Here is a 23,752-nt window from a genome sequence, read left to right as displayed (position 1 = left end):
CTTCCCAGAAAGCCCGTCTTGTGACTCAAGAGCACTTTATAAAATATTAGGTCAGGAATAGGAATGTAGTGTGAAAACAAAGAACAGAGGAAAGCTATCTGATCAATGTTGGGATTCAATTCCCAAACCTGTCTGCATCATAGCACACAGTGCTAGACCAACTGAGTCACAGATGATGGCAAAGACCTCACACACACACACGCACGCATGCACGCACGCATGCATTCTTCTCTGAAAAAGAAAGAGAAAAAAGGAAGAAAAAGAGTGCCCTCTCACCTCCTTCAGGCGTATAGCCCTTCCGCCTCCAACTGCAGTCAGCACCAACCTCCTGAGCCGTTTGTCATCCACTGCTTTCGGGAGATTGTGGAGACACAGCCGGGTCTTGGAGACAAAGATGTTCTGATCCTTCAGCTTCTTATGTTTCAGAAGCTCAAACTGCAAGAACAATGAACAAACTGGTGGACTCAAGTTTAAGAGAAGACTTAGAATTATGACAAGGAGAGAGAATATTAATAATAATGAGGAGGGTAGCTACTGACAGAGTCATCATGCTGCACAATACTTTACATTTTTCATTTGATTTTCACAAGAGCCCTGTGATGGAGGCAGCACAAGTATGTTACAGGTGAAGAACACAGAGGTGAGGTAAAATGAGACAAAATGAGAAAGAACCCAAGGTCACACAGATAATAAATAGCAGAGCCAGGACTCAAAACCAAATTTGAAATGCTGGTTCCAAATATGCTGTCTTTTCCACTACACAACAGTTAAGGCAGAGAATCCTGTCAGCTAATGTTTGTATTTATTTATATATGCGTCCATACTTCCATATATATAGAGATATGTATGTTTAGATACATTTGTGTGTGTGTGTGTGTGTGTGTGTGTATTTGTGTGCATGTGTGTATACATTGGAAAAGACTGGTCATAATACAGTCTAATATGACCTGATAAAGGAATGAAAATATCTGGGGCATTTTTTTGTTATGACAGCTGGTTTGTTCTGAAAGTACAACATATCTTCTGGGATGAGATCTTAAAAAAGAAATTCAACTCTGCCATCTTGAGGCAAAGGAAAGTCTATGCCTATAATCAGGTATGGCTATTTGACTACACAAAATATGGTCTATTTAAATGAGATCCTAATTTCATATATTTGCTCATTATTTTTGCTGTATTAATTTAGGCTCATGATACTGTATCTGTACCAAACTAAGCTGGCTAGAGTTGTGTCTTTTTTAAAAGTAAATTTTACTAACAAGTTAATGATATATGATTGTGGTGGAATATTATTCTACTGAAAATTATTCTATAAGAAATTATGAAGGGATGGTTTCAAAAAAACTTGGGAAAATTTCGGTGAACCGTTGCAAAGTGAAGCTAGAACAATCAGAAGAACAACTTATATAATATTATATAATGAATTTAGAATGATTTAAGAACACTGACCCACAGTGAACAACCATAATTTCCAAGGATTCATGATGAAACATTCTATCTGCCTCCAGATAGAAAGATGGACAGAGTAGATTACACATACTTTTATTTCCTTGCTCTTTTTTTGGACATAACTAATAATGGAATTTATTTTATAGAATTTTTTATAAATAAATATATATATATATATATATATATATATATATTTTTAATAAATAAATAAATATATATATTTTTAATAAATATATATATATATATATATATATATATATATGTAATGGGTTTTATTTTTCTTGGATTCTTAATGGATGAGGAAAAAATATGGAAATGAAAATAATAAAATTGAATTTCAGAAAATAAGCTTTAAGAGTAAAGATAAGTCTCTCCTAAGTTCCTATTTATCTATCTCTAGCTGTCTGCTTGACTTTTCAAGTTGTATGTCTCATAGGCATCACAAATTCAACATGTCTAAAATATAACTTATCTATATCCCAAACTCACCCTTATCTTAAACTTCCCAATTTCTCTCAAGGGCAATCCTAGTTTTCTAACATCCCAGGTTTACAATCTTGGTGTTATCCTAGATTCTTCACTCTTCCTAACCAGACACATTGACACATTCAATCAGCTGTCAAATCTTGTACCTACTGCCATACTAGTTCCATCTCTTTCTCTCCTCACATGGTCTCCACTCTAATTCAGATTGTCTTTCACCTCTAGAGTATCTTGATACCCTCTTACTCATGTTTCAGTCACTCAAATCCATCCTCCACTCAGCTGTTCAAGTGATTTTCCTTAAATATAGTTCTGACCATGTCATAATTTTCCTACTAAACAAACTGCAGTAGCTTCTACTATACAATCACAATATTTCAAAGCTAAAAGAGACCTTATTGGCCATACTGTTCAACCCAACACTGAAAGAAATCCAACACTAACATAAATGACAAATGGTCACCCAAGCGCTGCATAAAGAGTCTAGAGAGAACAAAAGCTACTACCTCTGAAAACAGTTACTGTACTTTGGCCAGCTCTAAATATTAGGAAGTTTTTACTGATACCAAGCCTACATTTGCCTATTTTCCCACTTCTGCCTACTCTTTTTGGCTTGGCTTTCTAAGGCTAAACAGAACATGTCCTATTCTCTTCTTTCACATGATAGTCCTTCAAATACTTAGTAACAGCTGTCGTGTCTCTCAGAGAATTATCTCCTCTAGAGTGAGATATCCCCAGTTCTTCAACCAATTCTCTTTATGAGTTCAAAGCTCTTGACAATAAGGATGGTCAAGAGCTCCAAATTGTGGTGTGCCCCACAATATTCTAAATGTGGTCTAATGGGATACAGTTTGATTAGCACCCCCTTACTCCTAAAAGAGCCTGCCTCTCTGAATTCAGCCCGAAATAGAATGAGCTTTTTTGGCTGCCAGATCATTGACTCACAATGAGTATGCATTCTACTAAAACCCCCAGGTCTTTTTGAGATGAGCTAACTATACCTAAAACTATAACTATACATATACACATATATATAAACTATACTATACATTTTGAACTTGGTGAAACTGATATTTTTATTCAATACTCTATCCATTTTATTTATTTATTTTGTGGAGGCAATTGGGGTTAAGTGACTTGGCCAAGGGTCACACAGTTAGGAAGTGTTACATGTCTGAGACCAGATTTGAACTCAGGCCCAGGATGAAATATCAATTCCTTGAAAGCTGGGTTTTTAAAAGTTCTTCACTGTTAGGTTCTTACTAAGTGCTAAGTTGGTACTTAACAATTCTCTAGCTCTGAATTCACACCTTTAGTCTCCTAAAAGGAGTTTACACCTTTGGAATACCCACAAGCCCATTCTTTGGGAGGATAAAAGGAGAAGTTAAGAGTCTAGATTGGGGAGTCTGGATTGAGTCAAAGAGAAGACGTCCGTGGATTCTCAAGTCCAGCAATCCCACACTTTTGAAGGGGAAGGCTCCAGAAGCCTCTCAAGAAACCTACTCACAGAGGAAAAGATTTTACAGAAACCTCCTCCCAGAGAAGGATTATAATTGAAGATGTTAGGTTCTTACTAAGTGCTAATGAGATAATGAGATATTAGGTTCTTACTAAGTGCTAAGTCGGTACTTAACAATTCTCTTGTTCTGGCCTTTAGGGGGAGTTTTACTTCTGTGAACTCCTGGGAAAGAGCGTGCATGCTTAGGAGGAGCAATTTCATTGGTTGAAGTAATTTTTCCCAGAAGCCATTGCGTTATCCCACGCCCATTTTCTGGGAGGATAAAAGAGGGCGGCACTCCAGAGATAGAGAGTGTCTTGTCTGGGCCAGACTTGAGGCGGCTCTCTAGAGGGAGAAGTCTCTCCTATAGACCAGAGAGCGATCAGCAATTTCTGGAGACAACAGCACATTCAGAACTTTACATTTTGGTGCCCAACGTGGGGCAAGTACTTATTCTAAGCCCTTCAGAGGAGCTAGCCCGGACCTTGACATTTTGGCGCCCGAACAGGGACAGACATGATCCTGATTCCAGTGGAAAAGTCTCCGATCCAGATCTCAGTGGAAGTCTGACACAGAAATAAGCGTGAATAATGAGGACACTTTGTTAAAGAGCTAAAGTAGAGTTTCAGTGAAATGAGGCAAATGTTTAGAAAACAGCCTTCTTTTTCTGTTCAAGGAAAATGTTTAGAGAGCATTATCAAGATTATGAAAAGCCAAGGATTGATTATAATTTTGGAAGAGATTGCTGAACTTTTAAAAACTGTGCAGATTATATGTCCTTGTTTTTCTCTGGAAAAAGAATTGGATCTAGAGGAATGGAAATTAGTAGGAGAGCAACTAGGTGAACACTTCAATTCCAATCCAAACTCAATTTCCAAAGACACACTTCAAACATACAATATAATTCAACTGGCTTTAGGAAATTATATAAGTTATAGAATAAAGAAAAAGAAGAAAGAGCCAGAGGGAGAGGATCTAACTAAACTAGGTGAAAAGGAAGAATCAGATAACAATGAAGTTAAGTGCAATTCTGAGCAACGGGAGCATTTCCCATCTCCTCCCTCAATTAACCCTTCAGGGGTAGAGGAAGAAGGAGGAGGGGAAGAAGCAGAAACACAAACAGAATCGGCTGGTAAGCAGCCTATGACAATATTAGAAAAAGCATTGATTAAGGCTAAGAGAGAGGGACAGGATGTAAGTGATTGAAGACTCTTTAGGTCAAAAAAGGAGAAGATATGCACCTTTAGATTTGAATAAAATTAAAGATTTGAAAAAAGGTTGTACCCTTTATGGGGCTACATCAGCTTATGTTAAAATGTTACTAGATGGTTTGTCTTATGAAGTCCTAACCCCGAATGGTTGGAAATCCATAGCAAGGACACGTCTAGAATCTGGACAAAATCTGTTGTGGCTTGCAGAGTTTCATGAATTATGTATGTAAGATCCAAGTCAGAGGCAATCTGGAAACAGGAGTTAACACACAATTCATTTTTGAGCAATTAGCTGGTGAAGGTCAGTATGGAGAGAATTCAGAACAGATTAATTATACCATGACAGTGTATGAGCAAATTGCTAAGGCTGCAATAAAAGCTTGGGGTTCCCTCCCCGGACAGAAAGATCGGGGGGAGGTTTTCACTAAAATAGAGCAAGGTCCCAATGCAGATTTTGTGGGACGTTTGCAAACTGCTGTCACAAGAATTATTGGAGAAAATGCAGCTACAGAAATAATGACCAAACATCAGGCTAAGGAAAATGCCAATGAGATTTGCAAAAGAATTATATGGGGATTAGACAAAGATGCTCCTTTAGAGGAGATCATAAGACGATGTACTACAGTGGGAACAAATGCTTTTTACACCCAGACTATGATGAACCTGGAAAGACAGGGTCCCTCCTGGCAAAGGACTTAGAGAAACTCAGCGATGTTTTCAATGTAGAAAAGTTGGACATCTAAGAGCTCAGTGTAGATATGGAGATAGAGTGAGAAGACAGGATGAGAGAAGACCTAAAACCCCATGTCTAAAATGTCACAAGGGCTTCCATTGGGCCTCAGAATGTAGACTGTTCCAGAGAAATAAGAGGCGAAGCCCAGCTCCAAGATATCAATCAAAAGATAGGTGGGGCATGATGGCAGCTGAGGTTATACCCAAAGAGCCTTTAGAAGGTCAGGACTCTGATTTGATCAACCAGCAGAAAAGCAATCACATGGCAGAAAGGGATTACCTGATAAGTCAGCCAAAATGTAATGTCCTGTTGTCTCTCTGTTGTAATCCTTCTCTGGGAGGAGGTTTCTTTTCTGGTCCCAGCCTGCCTTTCCAATCCTGTCATACATTACTCCCTTCCAATATTCCACAGTTCTGGTAAACTTGCTGGATCTCATACACTCCGTATGTAAATACTTTTCCCTTCTCATATTTCTGCACTGATTGTCCCCCATTGCCTAAAATATACTTCTTTCTCACCTCCACCTCTTAGAATCTCATTTCCCTCACAAGTCAGATCAAATGTCATCTTCTGTTACCCCAGTTATTAGTGCCCTTCCCATCTAACCTTTTTTTGCACACTGTATATGAACATGCTTGCTAACGAAGCAAAAGCTTAATAAATGCTTATTAAGTGATATAGTGACTTGGTCAAACTTGCTCAACTAAGTAAATAACCTCTACAACCTCTTAAATCATATAATCTCATGAGCAATTAAAAAATCCATTCTATGGCCTAATAGCCAATACAGGGTGATGAGAGTGATATGGAGTCTATTCACTCCAGAGAAAAGGAAATTAAAAAAAAAAAAAAAAGAGATTATTTCTGCCCATGTATATGCCACTCATCCTCCAAATGTTGTCCTAATTTTCAAAAAGAGGAAGAAGTTGGATATTTCAACTATAGGACTACAATATAAATTCCTGATAAAAGTCAAGAATGAGATATTAAAAGGGAGGGAATGTAAACACTTAGAAAAGGAAAACAAGACCATCAGAAATCAGCATGAACTCCTAAAGAACAAGTCATGCCAGACTAATGTCAATTTTTTTGATAAGGTTACTAGACTATATGTCGAGATTATAATGAATACAATATATCTTGATTTCAGCAGAACATAGCATAATAAGAGTGTGCTGGTAAATGTCTAACAATCAAGAAATAAAGAAAAAAATGGGTAACACATTTTTAAGCTTAATCTGCATTATTAATATTTTCCTATCATTTTTTACGTCTAGATGATCAATAAAAAATAAGCCCTGATTTGTGACATTTGCCAATTTTCAAGGTTTAAATGTTCACAGTGCAATTTTTCATCATCAGCTCCAATGAACAAGTATGAGATGGCTCTAACACACCACTGAAATACTGCCCAGGATATCTTTTGTAGGCAAAATGGAAAGCCACAAGATGAACACAAGTATAGCTGGCTACTAAAAAGAACACTAGATTTGGAGTCAAGAGGCATGGTTCAAATGTTCCTTTTATGTACTATAAAACTCATTCTTCCCACTCAACTTCTACCAAACTTCACTATTTATTTTGAGAGCACCATGATACTTGTAGATTCACGATATCAAAATTAAACCTCAATTCCTCACATTCTCTTACCCCACATATCCAAACAGTTACAAATTCATGCCATTTTGGTGACTGAAATACTATGATTCCAAAACCCACACCTTCCAAATAACTTTCCTTGATGACTCCAGCACAAACTGATGTCTACTTCTCTAATTCCTTTTGTAAGTACAAAATACAGATAAGTATCTGTATTACATGATTAGAATCTGTATATATATACATACATATTTACAGATGTATATGTATAATATATATATATGCTCTCTGTATTACACAATTCAGTACTTTCTTATATCCATTAAAGACTGACTCTAATGATTCATCATAGCAAAGAAATGACCTTGAGTTTTTGAAGGGTATGCAAAGAACAATCTTGGTCAGATCCTAGGGTACCTATCAGGTAATGAACTTTTCCAGCCAAAGCAGTCTGTGGAGATCACACAATTAAGGTAAAACCACATAACTGTGACCTACATTAATAGAGAGAAAAGATACACCAATGAAATCCCAAACATTTGAAATGCCCCATTATGCTGATATCTGTAATATGTAAATAAGATATTTGTCCTATTAACTGGTTCTCATGTATGCTTTAATCTGAAACAGAGGTCAGCCTCTTGTATTCAGAAACTGCCTTATTCTCACTGTTTAATCCCTAACGTGCCAAGTACAAAAGTAAGCACTCAGATACTTTCTGATTGCCAGCACCTAAAAGCTGGCCTGGTTCTGGATATACTTACCCGTTCTCTCTTGGTGATATCAGCAACACTTACACCTTCTGCAGCTTTCGTCCCAGCACGGATCACTGCAAAAAAGGCAAAAGGCCAGGGGAATCACCAAGGGATTTTTCACTGAGCAATCAGAGGAATGTATTCTGAATGATGCAAACTGCATTCAAGACCCAGAGGGCTGGGCTGGTCAGGACACAGCTGTCAGCCTAGAAGGAGCCTGTAATTCTCTGAACTCAGAACTGCACTTAAATCTAAAATACTGAACATTCTGTTTTTACAGAATATATGGAAAATTTTAGATTGGAGGGGCATAAAGTGTCCAACAATTTGAATTGTCCAAATATCTACATAGCCAATTTCTCTAGCCCCTGGTATGAAATTATTAGCCAAAGAGTAAGAGAGACTCATTCAATTAAGTTAAAACTCAACTACAAGGACTTTCCATTGCAAACTGTTGTGATGGGTTCCATGATTTTGTTTGTGGTGATCTGCTGTCAGAGATCTTGCTTTTTGGCTCTCTGGAGACAAGGTTCCATTACCTTTGTAATGAGAAGCAGTAGAGTTCAAGACAAAAACACCAGAAGCCTAAGGGGTCAAGTCCTGCCAGTGACACACAGTTGCTGTGTGACTGAAAGACAAAAATTCTAAATGCCCTCAGGAAACTGAGGAAATTCTCTGAGACCTGAAGTTATAGTTGAATCTGCTGATCTACATCAGAAAAGGGAGTTTCACAATGAGAGATTCCCTAAACTGATAAATTAAAGCTTTAGATTAAAAATAATAAAAAAAGAATCAAGAATCCAAAAACAATACTGTTTAGCAACTGGTTCAAAATTAGTCCCACACCAAACCTTTTAGCAGAAATGGTGACCAGAAATTAAAGATTCCTGATCTGAATTTTCCTCTTCCCTCTTTGTGCCTGTCCACTCTCTGGTGAAATGTTTAAATGCAGACTGGCAAAGATACAAGGACCTGATTTTTCTACAGCCTGGAAAGTCATTTCCTCACTAATCAAAACTGATTATCTGCATAGCTAGAACAACATATAACAGATGCTTAATAAAGGTTTTTCAATTGAATAATATGAATAGCCTAATTTAGAACTAATTTAGAACTTCAAAGAAATCTTAGAAGTCACATATAGTAACATATGAATCTCTTCAGGTTTGAGTTTTAATGTAACTTTTGCCCAAAATACATTATTGCTAAATCTTTTCTGAGACATGAGAATGCAGCTGTGATCTGAGAGCCCAGTACAGAAATGGCATCCTCCCAGACCATGGAGCTATACACAGTAACTCCCATTACTCACAGCCTTCTCTGGCCAGATAGAGGTTCCGGGTTCCTGTTTGCTTCTTTACATTCTTGGTTCGCAATTTTTCAGCTTCATCCCGGGTCACAGCCAAGTCCACCTTAAGCTTCCGGCCATCCAGCTTTAGTCCTCCATCCTACAATAAAATATGTCCTCTATCTCTTAAGCTAAGCAGGTAGACACAGACAAATTGGAAGAAGTGATTAAGTATTTAATAAGCACTATAGTGAAAGGGTAATCCAAATCTTTCTGTCTGAAATGCAAATTTCAGTATATTCTGGTCTGGTGGTAACAAGGTATACCTTTTGATGTGTACTAGACTAAAAGCAGCAAATGACAAATACAGTCTTGCAAATAGCAAATCACTATTTATTACTATGTCTGAATATAATTCCTAGCTATCTGAATGGTCCAGAAGGCAGAATAAAATTGGTAAGGTTATTGTATACTGAATTGGTAAGGATATTCTCAACTGGTGAATACTTCATACCACAGGCAAGGCTACTATACTTATAAATAAAGATACACTTTATTAAAGAGAGGGGAATCATGGTGATATAAAATAACAGATAATTTAAAAAACATTCAGCTTTGGAAATACCATCAGAAACAGTCCCTGGTATCAGCTCCTTTCTGCTGACTGAAGATTCTGGTAGGAATAACATCCTCCCAAAGTAGAGGGTCTGCCTTTATTCATGCCATCTTCCAAACTTGAAATGAATCCTTTGCTTCTCCCTTTGATTCCAATGTTATGAAGTACCATGAAATCTTCATTACCTCTCTCAAATACAAGTGAATTCTCTCTTCAAATTCCTCATAACACTTTGCCTAGACAATATTGTATTATAGTTAATTGTGTCTGTTTTAGCCCTTCCTTCTCCATTCCATGAGACTGTGAATCTCTTGAATCCTTATTACACGTTTTGGGGCCCAGACTTGTGATTTCATCTATGTACATGTGGGAACTCTCACCATGGATAAAGATCAGCAAGTTATCTGTGACCTATTCGAACATTGCATGGGTACCAGAAGTCACATAATGGCTGCACCTGCCCTGATCCTGTCTGGCCCTCTAGCTACACCACCTCAATGCCTAACAAATATTTGCTGAATTAAACTTATAGATAATCAAGAGTTGATAATAATCAAAAGTGGCTGCCCTATCAGATTTTGCCTTGGAATAATTATAGATCAAGAAAAATGTCTTACCTCAGTCTCTGCAGAAGCTGCTGCAAGACATGCCTGAGCTGCTTCCTGAGTCATGAATTGGGCGAATGCACAACCTGGAGAGAAACAGAAATGAAACATTTTTTAGGGCACATCAAGAAGTTAAGTCCAATATGTATTGGAGGCTGATGTGAAATGAGCTAGTGATGCTCTTTATGCCTATCCCCTTAGAGAGTTCTGACCTTTGCTCCTTCTGTGCTCAAGTTTGTCTTCTTCAACAAGAGATCTACTTCTCAATACTGCCAAGGGTAAAGAGGATAGGCAAATAGCCTGGGAAACAGAACTAAGGGCTACCCATGTTATTCCCAGCTTTTTGATGCCACAGAAGGTACTGCCAAGTAACTTTCTTTCTGTCTTTAGCCTCTTTGGAATACATGCCCACAAGAGGACTAATAGGTCAAAGGGTATGTAGAATAGTTTAGCATTTTTTTTGTGAATAATTCTAATGTTTTTTCAGGACTCAGAGATATTATTAATTCCAACATTCTGAAAGAATGAGATTAATGGGCCACTTACTAATTACCCCTTTCGAAGTCAGAAGATGTCAGAAAAGCTTTAGGTCACAGTAATGACTGAATATAGGCATTCTGCTGTGTAAGTTAGTGTTCCCTTCACTTATGTTCAACTATCTTTTTCAGTGAATAAATGACTAAAAAGGCATTTATTATAATTAACACGAGCAAAGCATTTATAAAGCACAGGGCATGCACAAAAAAGCAAAACAATGTCTGCTCTCAAGAAGCTCACATGCTAACAGCAAAAGACAACAGAGAGAAAGGCTCAGTTTCAAGTCAGATGAAAAAGCCAGAAAGCTGAAAGAAGGAAGGAAATAAGAATTTTTTAAGTCCTGCTATATGTCAGGCACTGGCCAAGCACTTTACAAATATCATCTCATTTGATCCTTTTAAGTAGCGCAGCAGACAGTTAAGCATCTTCTTTATAGTTCTTTCCAGTGATCTACTTAAAACCAGATCCACTCCCAGTATTTAGCCATTTGACAGAACAAGATCTCTGGGTCTTCAGTAGCTCTGGCTACTAAAAATCCAGGGGCTGCAGCACTTTGAGGGAGTTGTCAGACCTTTTCTCCATAGGGTGGCAGGTGCCAGGCTGGAAGAAAGGCCAGTGAACTGAAGGGCAAAATAATTCCCAGGGTTCTTGGGCAAAGCGTCCTGAACTGTCACTACCAACGTCTGAAGGAAAGTAGAAGTCAAAATGGGGGCAGTCACACGATACATGTTTTGCACTGCTACTTTGGCTATCCTGTTTTGTCTGTCACAAATGGCAGATGGTTAGCATAAGTCTGCATACTACTTAAGAAGAGTAAAAAAACAGAGTAGGCACCTGCTTCCCTGTGATTTTCTTTAACTTTGTGTTTAATCTTTTTTGTTTTGTTTCTAACATTCCTCCTGATTTTTTTTTTTTTTGACCTTTTTAGTTTTAGGAATATTCTGGGTAACTGATTATCTTTAGGGAACAATATACAATGACTAAAAGATTTCTTTGCTAAGGTAAAGCTGATAGCTCAACTAATTATCTTAATAGGTATAATTCAAATTATTTTCCTCAAAATGGCATTTTTTTTGCTTGCCAACACTGAGGCACATCTGCTACTTTTCTGTCCCTACTCATACACCCTGATGAGATCTTCCTACAATCCATATCTTTCATTTTAAAAATTTTATTTTATTTATTTTTTTTTTCTGAGGCTGGGGTTAAGTAACTTGCCCAGGGTCACACAGCTAGGAAGTGTTGTGTCTGAGACCAGATTTGAACTCGGGTCCTCCTGAATTCAAGGCTGGTGCTCTATCCACTGCGCCACCTAGTTGCTCCCAATCCATATCTTTCAATGTGGCATCATAGCACCTTGAAGAGAAGAGTGCCATCTGCATAAGTATTTTTAAGGACTTTCTCTTCCAGATCATTTTTACAAATGTTAAAAGACTAAATCCAGAATTCTCCTAGAGAACTGACGCTTATTCAGATAAGCTAGAAAGAACTTATTTTGCTCTTACACCATGTTATTGTCTTCACTGTGGCACAGAGAATGAAAGATGAAAAGATGCAGACCCTCTAAAGTCACTTACAAATACAACCAAGCTATCCTATTATTTTCCTTTCTTATAGAAGGTAGCCTGGTATGTCCAAACAATCTTGTAGGTGTATGAGATCTCCATATTTGAAATTTATTTAGACACAAAAAGAAAAATGCATCTTATATTTCTTCCCATTCATCTATTGCATACTTTCTTACCTATTTTTGCATTAAAAATACTTTAGACCATTTCATTTCCAAGTCAGGTGAATAAGATAGGTTGGGTCCACAGAGTCCAAAGTCTAAGACAAGAAATGTGATCCTGATTTTTAAAAATAATTCTTTAAGTAATTACAGATCAATAATCTGCAATCCCAAAATCATATCTGAAATTAGCTGATACTCCCCAGATGATCTCTATGTAACCAAATTTAGGACAGGTTTAAGACCAAAATCCTTTAATCACTGAGCTAGTGGTTCTGGCTTTGCTTGCTTTCTTTTTTCCCTCTATACCTTTTTTCTTGGAATAGGATTTATTACCATTTGTTTAATTTCATATAAGAAGCAAATGATACTCAAATCTACATAGCTATTGTGTCTCTCTGGAACAACAGAACCAACTGTCTGGTGAACATCTTATGCTGGATATCCCAAAGGCATCCCAAAGTCAACATCCTGAAAAAAAGACATCTCCAAACCTGATCCTCTTCAAAAATCCTACAGAACTCCTTTTCTTCCGGTCACTCATGTTCACAATGGTGGAATCATTCTCAACTTTCTTCCTCCTCTTTTTCCTTTCTTACTCCCCCCCCTCATCTCCAATGGCTTTTATCAAATCTGTCTTTAAACTTATCTTGCAAATGTTTCCTTCTCTTTACTCACAACTTCTTAGAGAAGACTGTCATCCATTTAATCTAGACTGTATTATAATCTCCTAATTGGATTCTCCTTTACAACCCACCTTCCACAAAGTTGCCAAAATAATTTTCCTAAACAAATCTGACCAAGTCACTACCCCAATCCCTTTGGGGTATCTGGAATAAAACATAAATCTTTCTGTTGAAGATGAAGGCTCTTCAAATTTTGACTCCAGTTCAGTTTTCCAAGCTTATTTCACATTATTCCCCCTCACCCACTATACCGAAGTCAAACTGACCTATTTTCTCTTTCCAAAACAACATTCCATTTCTCAATTCTCCACCACTGAACAGGCCCCTAAATCCCTCCAGCTCTTAGAATCCTTAATTTCCTTCCAAGTTCAGCAATCTCTTGTTGGATATCTTTTCTAACACCTTGCTAGTGTTCCCAAATAATTTTTCAAATAATCACACAGACTTATCTGTTTACATTCTGTATCTCTCCTCCCCTCCCCCCCAATTTGTCCTTCATTTATCTTTGTTTCTCCACATGAGCAACTGCCTTGCAAACAGTATTAAAAAAACAAACAAACAAACAAACAAAAAAAAACCTCCTGCTGGGATGATTTCAGAGAGGCCTGGAGAGACTTATATGAACTGATGCTAAGTGAAATGAGCAGAACCAGGAGATCATTATACACTACAACAACAAAATTATACAGTGATCAATTCTGATGCATGTGGCTCTCTTCCACTATGAAATGTTTCAAACCAGTTCCCCTTGTTCAGTGATAAAGAGAGTCATATACACTCAGAGAGAGGACCCATGCGAACTGAGTGTGGACCACAACATTCTCACTCTGTTGTTTGCTTGCATTTTTTTTTTCTTTCTCAGTTTCTTTTCTTCCTTCTTGATCTGATTTTTCTTGTGCAGCAAAATAACTACATAAATATGTATACATGTATTGGATTTAACATATCTTAATGTATTTAACATGTATTGGACTACCTGCCATCTAAGGGAGGGGGTTGGGGGAAGGAGGGGAAAATTTGGAACAGACGGTTTTGTAAGGGTCAATGTTGAAAAATTACCCATGTATGTTTTGTAAATAAAAAGCTTTAATTTTGTAAATAAAAGCTTTAATTAAAAAAACAAACAAACAAAAAAGAAAAAAAATCCACCTGAATTGGATAATAACTAAATAGGAATGTCTGAACTTATAATGAAACATCATGTCATGATGACAAATGAGAAACTCACAGAAAAATGGGAATATGAATTGATTTAAGAAGGATGCAAAACCAGAAGAAAAATGTATATAAAGGGGGCAAGTAGGTGGTGTAGTGGATAGAGTACCAAGTCAAGAGGATCTGAGTTCAAAGCTGGTCTCAGATACTTAACACTTCCTAGCTGTGTGACCCTGGGCAAGTTCACTTAACTCCAATTGCCTCAGCAAAAAAAAAAAAAAAAAAAAAAATGTACATAAGAATTATGATGCTGTGAGGATCTTGCATCTGCCTTTCAAAGGCAGATGAACTCAGATTAAAAACAATGACCAGTCTTATTCACTAAGCGCAATGAAACATATTTCCCTCTTCTCAAAAGAGGCAAAGACTATAGAATATTGTATACTTTGGCAGACTAGACCAATGTTTAACTGTTTTTCTTTGTTTAAAAAAAAAAAAAAAGGTTCTATGGCTGTACAATGTCAGAAAATGACTAAGATATAAAACATTAAAAGCAATTCTTTTTAAAATGTGTCAAAGATGCCATTTACCTCCCATTCTACAATGAGTTGCCATTGGACAATAACTGGGCTCCAAATCAAAGGAAGAAAGCTTAGATTTCCAAAGTCATACAGTGCTTTGAATGATCCTAAGCTATGTCTGACAAATCAGCTTATATTTTAAACACCCAATATTCTTTCGGTGAGTCTACAAACATGATGAATCACATCAAAATTTCTTTTAAGAATCAAACCTTTAAGTGATTAGAAGGGACAATGGAAAGAAGCAGACTATTGCAGCATATTAACAACTGCTTAGACACAAGGAGTAATGAAAAAATATCAACAAGAAAATATATGATTCAGAACAAGAGGAAAGCTGATAATATAGTGAGATCCAGGGATTGACGGACAACATAAAGTCTGCATTAATATACATGAAGTGTTAAAAGATCTAGAGTTGGAATTTTTAACCTTGATGAAGATTTTCAGGAGGCTCATGAATTTGGATAAGGAAAAAAAAACTATCTTTCTGTTCAATAAGCTCTGCTTTCTTTTTTTTCAATGCAACATATTTAATTTTACACATTTAAAAACACTGTTCAGAGGCAGCTAGATGGAGCAATGGATAAGAGAACCAGCCCTGAATTTAGGAGGACCTGAGTTCAAGTCTGGCCTCAGACACTTAACATGTCCTAGCTGTGTGACCCTAGGCAAGTTACTAATCCCAACTGCCTCAGCAAAAAATAAATGAATGAATGAATGAACGAACAAACAAACATTGTTCAGAGAGGGGATCTATAAGCTTTTCCAGACTAGCAAAGGATTCCTAGGTGTTAAGAAAGACAAAGGTCCCCTAACAAAGAAGATGGCTTCCATTACATTAGTTAAGATACTCTATGGAAGCTGAATTAATTAAGCCTTGGACATGAATCTCAAAGAATGCTTTCTGGCATGAATGGATTTTGATCTGCACCACCAGATAGGAAACTCAAAGAGATGAGATTACCAACTTAATGAAGTATCAAAATACAGATACCTCTGTATTTTCAATTAAATGGAATGATGGAAATCTAATAAACCTGTTACAGTAAAGAATCCAGTGCAGGGACATAATAATATGGATGAGATCCCTTCATAGGTTATTAATAAGTAGTTAGGGTCAGTAACAAATACTATGAGCTTCATGAACAACCACCACAAAAGATCCCTTAGTATTTCTGTTAGACAGAAGACAGAATAAACCACTAATCTGACAGATAATAGCACTTTTTATGTTTTCATGTAAGATATTCAATTAAAATTACATTTTGTAGGGTCATGTTATATAATACCAAAATAAAATTTTTAAATGTAATTTTAGTATAAGGTCTTAAATGACAGTACTCTAAAAAAAAAAAAAAAATCACTGAGGGCAAAAATCAGACCTTTTTCTTTACATTTACCTCAGCTTCTTGTTCAAACATTAAACATAATATATATTTAATCAAAGTTTAATGTACTTAATAGCAATAGCAGCAAGCTCCAGACTTCTTACCTTTGGAATGCTCTGTGTCTGGGTGTAGGACAATTCGAACATATTTAAGGGCCCCAAATTGCTGAAGGATTTCCTCTAGGTCTTCTTCTTCTGAGTCAAAGGACAGGTTTCTATGAAAGACAATAGGAAGTCATATGAAGATAAATCATCACAAATGCAAGATCCTCTGTACCCTTTTGTTTGAAATGCCTCTCACGTAGTTTTTTATTTGATTGAAACAGATAGGATTTATCAATTTCATCTATTTGAAACTGATAAGAAATTCAGATTTTGGTTAAAATTTTGAAAAATTTTGATGAAGCTTCAAAATGTTAAACTTCCAGACTGAAAACACTTGTTGTTTACAAGTTTACTGAAAAAGAAGAGAAAATAGTTACAAATCCTTTATTTTTCTAGATAGGATTTAGGAATGTTGGAAGCTGTTATTGTTTTCTAATATTTCAACACAATGTCAAAATTCCGTATTTCCCCAACTGTGCACACTTTTCCAGGAATAGAGAAAATGGGTTTTAATATAAATCTACAGAGTTTGACTCTTTCTCCTTAAGTAGCTACCATAAACTCTGCACACAATTCTTTCACACAGGTCAGATGTATGTCTCAAGACAGTATTCCATACTGAGACACAACTTATTCTTTCCCCATTCTCTCTATCCTTTGCATAGCTGGTTGATTCCTTTATTTTCTCAGATTATTTACTATTTGAGACTAAGATATGTTGTCCTTGGTTCTGAGAGCACTATCTTTTGACTTGATTTTTTTTCTTTTTATCTTCATGGAAATCTCAAATAATGACAAAAACAGAAGTCTGTAACTTCTGTGGCCAAAAAAGCAAAATAAACTATACAAAGTGATTTGCATTCATTTTAGATATACTTTTATATGTACATATTGTCTCCTCCTCCTTTTATTCCTGAAAGGACAGAGACTTTCATTTTTGTTTTATGCCCAAGATAGGTAGCATAATTCCTGGCACATAATAAATGTTTGTTGATTACCTAGCACTGGTATGAAAGACAGCCTGGAAGAAGTAAGCAGAAACAGGAAGATCCATAATAAGTGACTGCAATAATTCAATATGGGTGGTAATGAGGGCCCTGTTTCAAGACTGCCATTGTAGAGAGGATCAATGGATCACTTTATAAAATTAGAAAAAAAATAGTAAAATTCCTTTGTAAGACCGCAATGTCAAGATTCTCAAAGGAAATAATGAAAAAAGTGAGAAAGACAAGAGCTTTGAAGTAGCAGATTTCAAAATCTATTGCAAAGTAGTAATGACCAAAAAGATCTGGTAATGGTTAACAAATACTTCAGAGAAACAGATTTGACATACTACACACAAAAGAAAACAAACACAGTGGCCTGGTATTCAATAAACCCCCAAATTCTAGATACTGAATGTAAAAACTCACAATTTAACAAAAACTGCTGGGAAAATTGGAAAACAATCTAATAGGAATCTGTCAGGGATATTATATAGAGCAACATCTCATAACACAAACTAAAATAAACCCATGATATAGACATAAAGAGTGACCTCATAAACAAATTAGAGAAGCACAGTAAAAATTATCTGTCAGATCTATGGATAAGGAAAAGAGTTCATGATCAAACAAAAGATAGAAAGATTCATAGGAGATAAAATGAACAATTTTAATTACAAAAAATTAAAACATCTGTGCACAAACAAAACTAATTCATCTAAAATAAGAAAGAAAACAAAATTGGAGGAAAAAAAAATCTTTGCAACAAGTTCCTCTGATAAATACTTCACATCTGAGATAAATAGGGAACCAATTCAAATATAAGACCACCAGTCATTCTCCAACTGATAAACTATCAAAGGATATTAACAGGCAGTTTTCAAAAGAAATTCAAGTCATCAAAAGTCTTGAAATGTCAATAAATGAGGGATAAGTTATGGTACACATGGTGTATGGAATACTGTTGAGGTATAAAATTAAAAAAAAGAAAGAAAGATATGGTATCAGAGAAACCTGGGAAGACTTGTGAAATTAACAGAACTAGAAGAACAATTTCTGTAAGAACAATGACATCAAAAAAACAACTTTAAAAGATTTAAGAACTAATCAGTGCTGTAACTATCACAATTCTAGAGAAATGACAGAAAGGTGATAGGACTCAAAAGTATTGAAACACATATATTCTTTGATGTCAACTCAGAAATCTATTTTTCTTGACTATAAATACTACAAAGGGTTTTATTTTTCTGTCTTTTTTATCAGAATATGAGGCAGGCAAAAATGGATTTTGGCTATTCAAAAAAACAAGATTTAATTTAAATGAAAGGGAAAAGATGTCAAGATGATTTAGATATGGAATCAGAAGGACTTGGTACTGATGAGGTATGAGAGGTTAAAAGAGAAGTCAAAAATAGTCTTAAGGATTCACACAAGAGAAGCATAGTAAACTAGTATTATAGAGAGACATGATCAAAAGTTAGAAGACATGGCAAGTTTAAAGAGGAAAATAATAATGCCCCTAAAAGTCCTCATATATTTCATCATTTCCCACTGACTGCACTCACTCATTCTGGACCTCTCTGGCTCCTCCACCATGCCCTCAACACTGGAAAATCTCAACATTTCCAAAATCCAATCAGCCATGCTATCCACATCTCATCAGTATCCTTACCCCTTCCCAACTACCATTCAGCTTCTTTTCATGTGTTGCCTTCTTTCACTGAAATTTAAGTTCTTTGAGAACATAGACTATCTTTTTTATATCTATATTCCCAGTCTTTAGCACAATGCCTGGTTCACAATAAGTGCTAAATAATTTATTGCCTAGATGCTGGTCTGTGGCCCATATGAAAGCCTTGATACTAGAGACAATGAATTAGAAGTAATCTGTTTGGAGGCAGCTGTTAGAGCAATAGGAATGAGGTAAAAAAGCACAAAAGTGCAGATAAAAAAGGGAAAGGGGGATGAGAATAGCATCTTGCAAAAAACTCACACTAAGTGATCTGCAAGATAGAGCAATTAGAAGGGAAAGAACTCATAGTTCACAAAGCACCTACTGTGTTAAGTGTTTTACAAATATTAACTCATTTGATTCTCACAATCACCCTGGGGGCAGATTATTCCCATTTCTTTTTTATTTGTGGTTACTCTTACCTCCATTTTACACTTGAAGAAAACGAGACAGAGGTGGCTTCACACATTTATAGGCTGAAACCTGTTAGAGCAAGATTTGAACTCAGGTCTTCTTGACTCTAAACCTATCCTCTGTGCACTGTATCACTTCTAAATAAGATAAGTATTCAAAGAGGCAGGAGAAGAACCACATATCTGTAAAATGCAAGGCAGCATTAGGGTATGGTCAATGACACCAAAACCTGGAGAGGCCAGAAGTCATCAAAAACAGAGTGGATTTAGGGGTTATATGCACCTGAGAACAGTTTAAGAAGGACAAGGGAGGAGGAAGTCTAACAGCAAGGGGCAAGAAAAAAAAAAATTAGGCAGTAAGAAGGCTTTGGGTGCAGAAAATTTTTTCAAGAAGTTGAACAGCAAGGAGAGATACAGGAAGGAGAACTAACTAGGTGAGTCAGGAGGGCTACAGTCAGGCTTTTTAGGCTTTGTGAAACTGTAGAAAGACTGGAAGGAGAACATGAGGAAAAAGCTAAAAACAAATGAGAGAAAAGGGAAAAACTAGGCATCAAAGTCAAGCATACTAACAAATAACTTTCTTATTGAAACCTGTTTTCCATCATTCCTAGGGATGTTCCTACACTTCTTGAGTCCCACAGATATTGCCCTTCAGGCCTCATTTGCAGCACTGATCCCCAGGGGGGAATCCCCACTCTACCTGATAAACACGGTTTTCCCCTCATTCACGTCAGATGGCAACTTCCTCTTCTTCTTCTTCTCTGGAACTTCTACATCTAAAGACAATAGAAAAGAGGCATGGGAACCAGTCAGTCACAGGCCTCGATACGGTTCAGTAGGGTAGGTTATTTTATTTCCTCTTGGAAAAGCAAGTTCTATTTCCCCATGGGTCTGAACTCACAACTATAGGAGGAGGAGGATGAAGAGCAGGGATGGTGACTCCATGGCAATTCACAATTTCACATTCAGAAAAGCTTCCAAGTCAAATGCAATTGATTAGGACTTTCCCCATAGCATCTGACATGGGCTATTCTTATAAGTATTACACGTAAGCTAATATAACTTGTATAAACTAATATAAATATTACAACAGGTATTGACCCTTTGTTGGGGTTTCAAGCCTGTGATTTCCTTAGACTAGGGAAAGGAATACTCAACAAAGAAATTCCCTTTATCAATAAGCAATTATTCTGCAACCAATAACAATCTTACAGATTGATTTGGTCAACTGAGAGGTTAAGCAGTATGCCCTGGAGCACAGAGCCAGCAGATAGATTAGGATTTGAAGTCTTTCTGACTCCCAGGTTCCAGTCCATCCTAGCTCTCACTGGCATGTTTATTAGGAAGAACAGATAAAACTTTAAAAAACATTCTAATAAGTCTTCTAATACTTACAGTATACATGTGATACACGTGTATCACCTATAATGGAAGGTATAGAAAAACATTTTTCTATGTTCTCAAACTACGGCCTGCTGAGGATGTTTATGTGGCCTGCCGGGTTATGGCAAATGGGCTGAGGGGCAGAGACAGAGTGTGAGTTTTTGTTTTTACTATAGTCCGGCCCTCCCACAGTCTGAGGGACAGTGAACTGGTCCCCTATTTAAAAAGTTTGAGGACCACTGGTCTAAGCTGTCATCCTCCCTGCCTGAATATTGTGCATAACTGGTATTATGCCCAAAAGCTATTTAGCTTAAGTTTTTAATTCATTAGGGAAGAATTATTCATTAGGGAAGAATATTTACTTCCTAAAAATATATTTCCTACTTCAAACTCTTAAAAGGAGCTCTAGGTAAAGGGGTGAGAGAAAAAGACATAGATTTCTTAAAATAAGTTTTATACAAATATGAAGGACCTATTTAAAATGTGAACTAAAGTACGGGCTTGACTTCTTAATAAGTGAATAAAGATTTGTAGTTAGTGTAAAACAGTTATTAGGCAAACCTTGGTCTTCTTCAGTTGAATTCACTTCATTCTGATCCTGATCCTGCTCTTCTTCATCATCGCTGCTATATCTTTCCTCTAGGTCACTCTCTTCATCTATCTCACTGCTTTCTGCTTCCAAAGTTAGTGGTCTTTTGCCTTCCCTGAAAAGTGAACCATCAGCAATTAAGAATTTATGCCATTGATAGGTAATTAGGAAAGCAAATTATCACTCTTTGCAGATGATATGATGGTATACTTATAGATTAGAAATAATCTATAACTTTAGCAAAATTGCAAGATACAAAAATCCACATAAATAATCAGCATTTTTATACATCATTAACAAAATCCAACATCAAGAGATACAAAGAGAAATTCCATTTAAAATAACTGCCTTACCTAGAAAAAATAACAACAAAATTCATATGGAAGAATAAAAGGTCGAGAATTGCAAGGGAACCAATGAAAAAAAAGTCAGAGGAAGGTGGTCTAAGTGTACCTGATCTAAAGCTATATTATATAGCAGCAGTCACCAAAACCATTTGGTACTGGCTAAGAAATAGACCGGTAGATCAGTGGAACAGATTAGATACAAAGGACAAAAAAGGGTACATCTATAGCAATCTAATCTTTGACAAACCCAAAGATACCAATATTAGGGACAAAAATTCATTATTCAGAAGAAACTGTTGGGAAAACTGGAAATTAGTATGGCAGAAATTAGATATGGACCCACACTTAACACCATATACCAAGATAAGATCAAAAATGGGTCCATGACTTAGGCATAAAGAATGAGATCATAAATAGATTAGAGGAACAGAGAATAGTCTACCTCTCAGACCTGTGGAGGAGGAAGGAATTTATGACCAGAGGAGAATTAGAGATCATTATTGATCACAAAATAGAAGATTTTGATTACATCAAACTAAAAAGTTTCTGTACAAACAATACTAATGCAAACAAGATTAGAAGGGAAGTAACAAATTGGGAAAATATTTTTAAAAGTAAAGGTTCTGACCAAGGTCTCATTTCCAAAATATATAGAGAACTGACCCTGATTTATAGGAAACCAAACCATTCTCCAATTGATAAATGGTCAAGGGATATGAACAGACAATTCTCAGATGATGAAATTGAAACTATTTCCACTCATATGAAAGAGTGTTCCAAATCACTACTAATCAGAGAAATACAAATTAAGACAACTCTGAGATACCACTACACACCTGTCAGATTGGCTAAAATGACAGGAACAAATAATGATGAATGTTGGAGGGGATGTGGGAAAACTGGGACACTGATACATTGTTGGTGGAGTTGTGAAAGAATCCAGCCATTCTGGAGAGCAATTTGGAACTATGCCCAAAAAGTTGTCAAACTGTGCATACCCTTTGACCCAGCATTGCTGTTATTGGGATTACATCCCAAAGAAATACTAAAGAAGGGAAAGGGACCTGTATGTGCCAAAATGTTTGTGGCAGCTCTTTTTGTTGTAGCTAGAAACTGGAAGTTGAATGGATGTCCATCAATTGGAGAATGGTTGGGTAAATTGTGGTATATGAAGGTTATGGAATATTATTGCTCTGTAAGAAATGACCAGCAGGAGGAATACAGAGAGGCTTGGAGAGACTTAAATCAACTATTGCTGAGTGAAATGAGCAGAACCAGAAGATCACTGTATACTTCAACAACAATACTGTATGAGGATGTATTCTGATGGAAGTGGAAATCTTCAACATAAAGAAGAGCCAACTCACTTCCAGTTGATCAATGATGGACAGAAATAACTATACCCAGAGAAGGAACACTGGGAAGCGAATGTAAATTGTTAGCACTACTGTCTATCTACCCAGGTTACTTATACCTTCGGAAGCTAATAATTAATGTGCAACAAGAAAATGATATTTACACACATATATTGTATCTAGGTTATATTGTAACACATGTAAAATGTATGGGATTACCTGCCATCGGGGGGAGGGAGTGGAGGGGATAATTTGGAAAAATGAATAAAATAAAATAAAATAAAATAAAATAAAATAACTGTCTTAATATTAAATAATTGGGAATCTATCTGCCAAGGGAAAATCAGGAACTATATGAACACACTTTCCAAACAAATAAAATCAGATCTAAGCAATTGGAAAAATGTTGTGGATAGGCCGAGCAAATATAATAAAGATGACAATGTTCCCTAAATTAATCTATTTATTTAGTGCTATACCAATCAATGTCCCAAGAAACTATTTTACTGACCTAGAAAAAATAAAAAAAT

General features: G+C 36.3%; 1 protein-coding gene across 8 annotated transcripts in view; it reads right to left on the bottom strand.

Moving 5' to 3' along the window:
- The window catches only part of RBM28 (RNA binding motif protein 28), a 46,918-nt gene that overhangs the window by 5,478 nt on the left and 17,688 nt on the right, over positions 1 to 23,752 (bottom strand). For all 8 annotated transcript variants that reach the window (XR_012482344.1, XM_074268016.1, XM_074268012.1 and 5 more), the window contains 7 exons: positions 21,493 to 21,635; positions 20,249 to 20,324; positions 16,421 to 16,530; positions 10,250 to 10,323; positions 9,041 to 9,176; positions 7,738 to 7,802; positions 277 to 435 (listed from right to left, as the gene is read on the bottom strand). Coding sequence is in view for 7 of the 8 variants with exons in the window: in XM_074268016.1 (XP_074124117.1) it covers positions 277 to 435; positions 7,738 to 7,802; positions 9,041 to 9,176; positions 10,250 to 10,323; positions 16,421 to 16,530; positions 20,249 to 20,324; positions 21,493 to 21,635 (763 nt within the window). In the remaining variant the exon portion in view is untranslated. The remainder of the gene's footprint in view (positions 1 to 276; positions 436 to 7,737; positions 7,803 to 9,040; positions 9,177 to 10,249; positions 10,324 to 16,420; positions 16,531 to 20,248; positions 20,325 to 21,492; positions 21,636 to 23,752) is intronic.

This window comes from Sminthopsis crassicaudata, chromosome 5 (genome assembly GCF_048593235.1).
Source record: "Sminthopsis crassicaudata isolate SCR6 chromosome 5, ASM4859323v1, whole genome shotgun sequence".
Lineage (NCBI taxonomy): Eukaryota > Metazoa > Chordata > Mammalia > Dasyuromorphia > Dasyuridae > Sminthopsis > Sminthopsis crassicaudata.
Note: the sequence above shows the minus strand (reverse complement) of the source record. Positions and strands in the feature narration are given on the sequence as shown.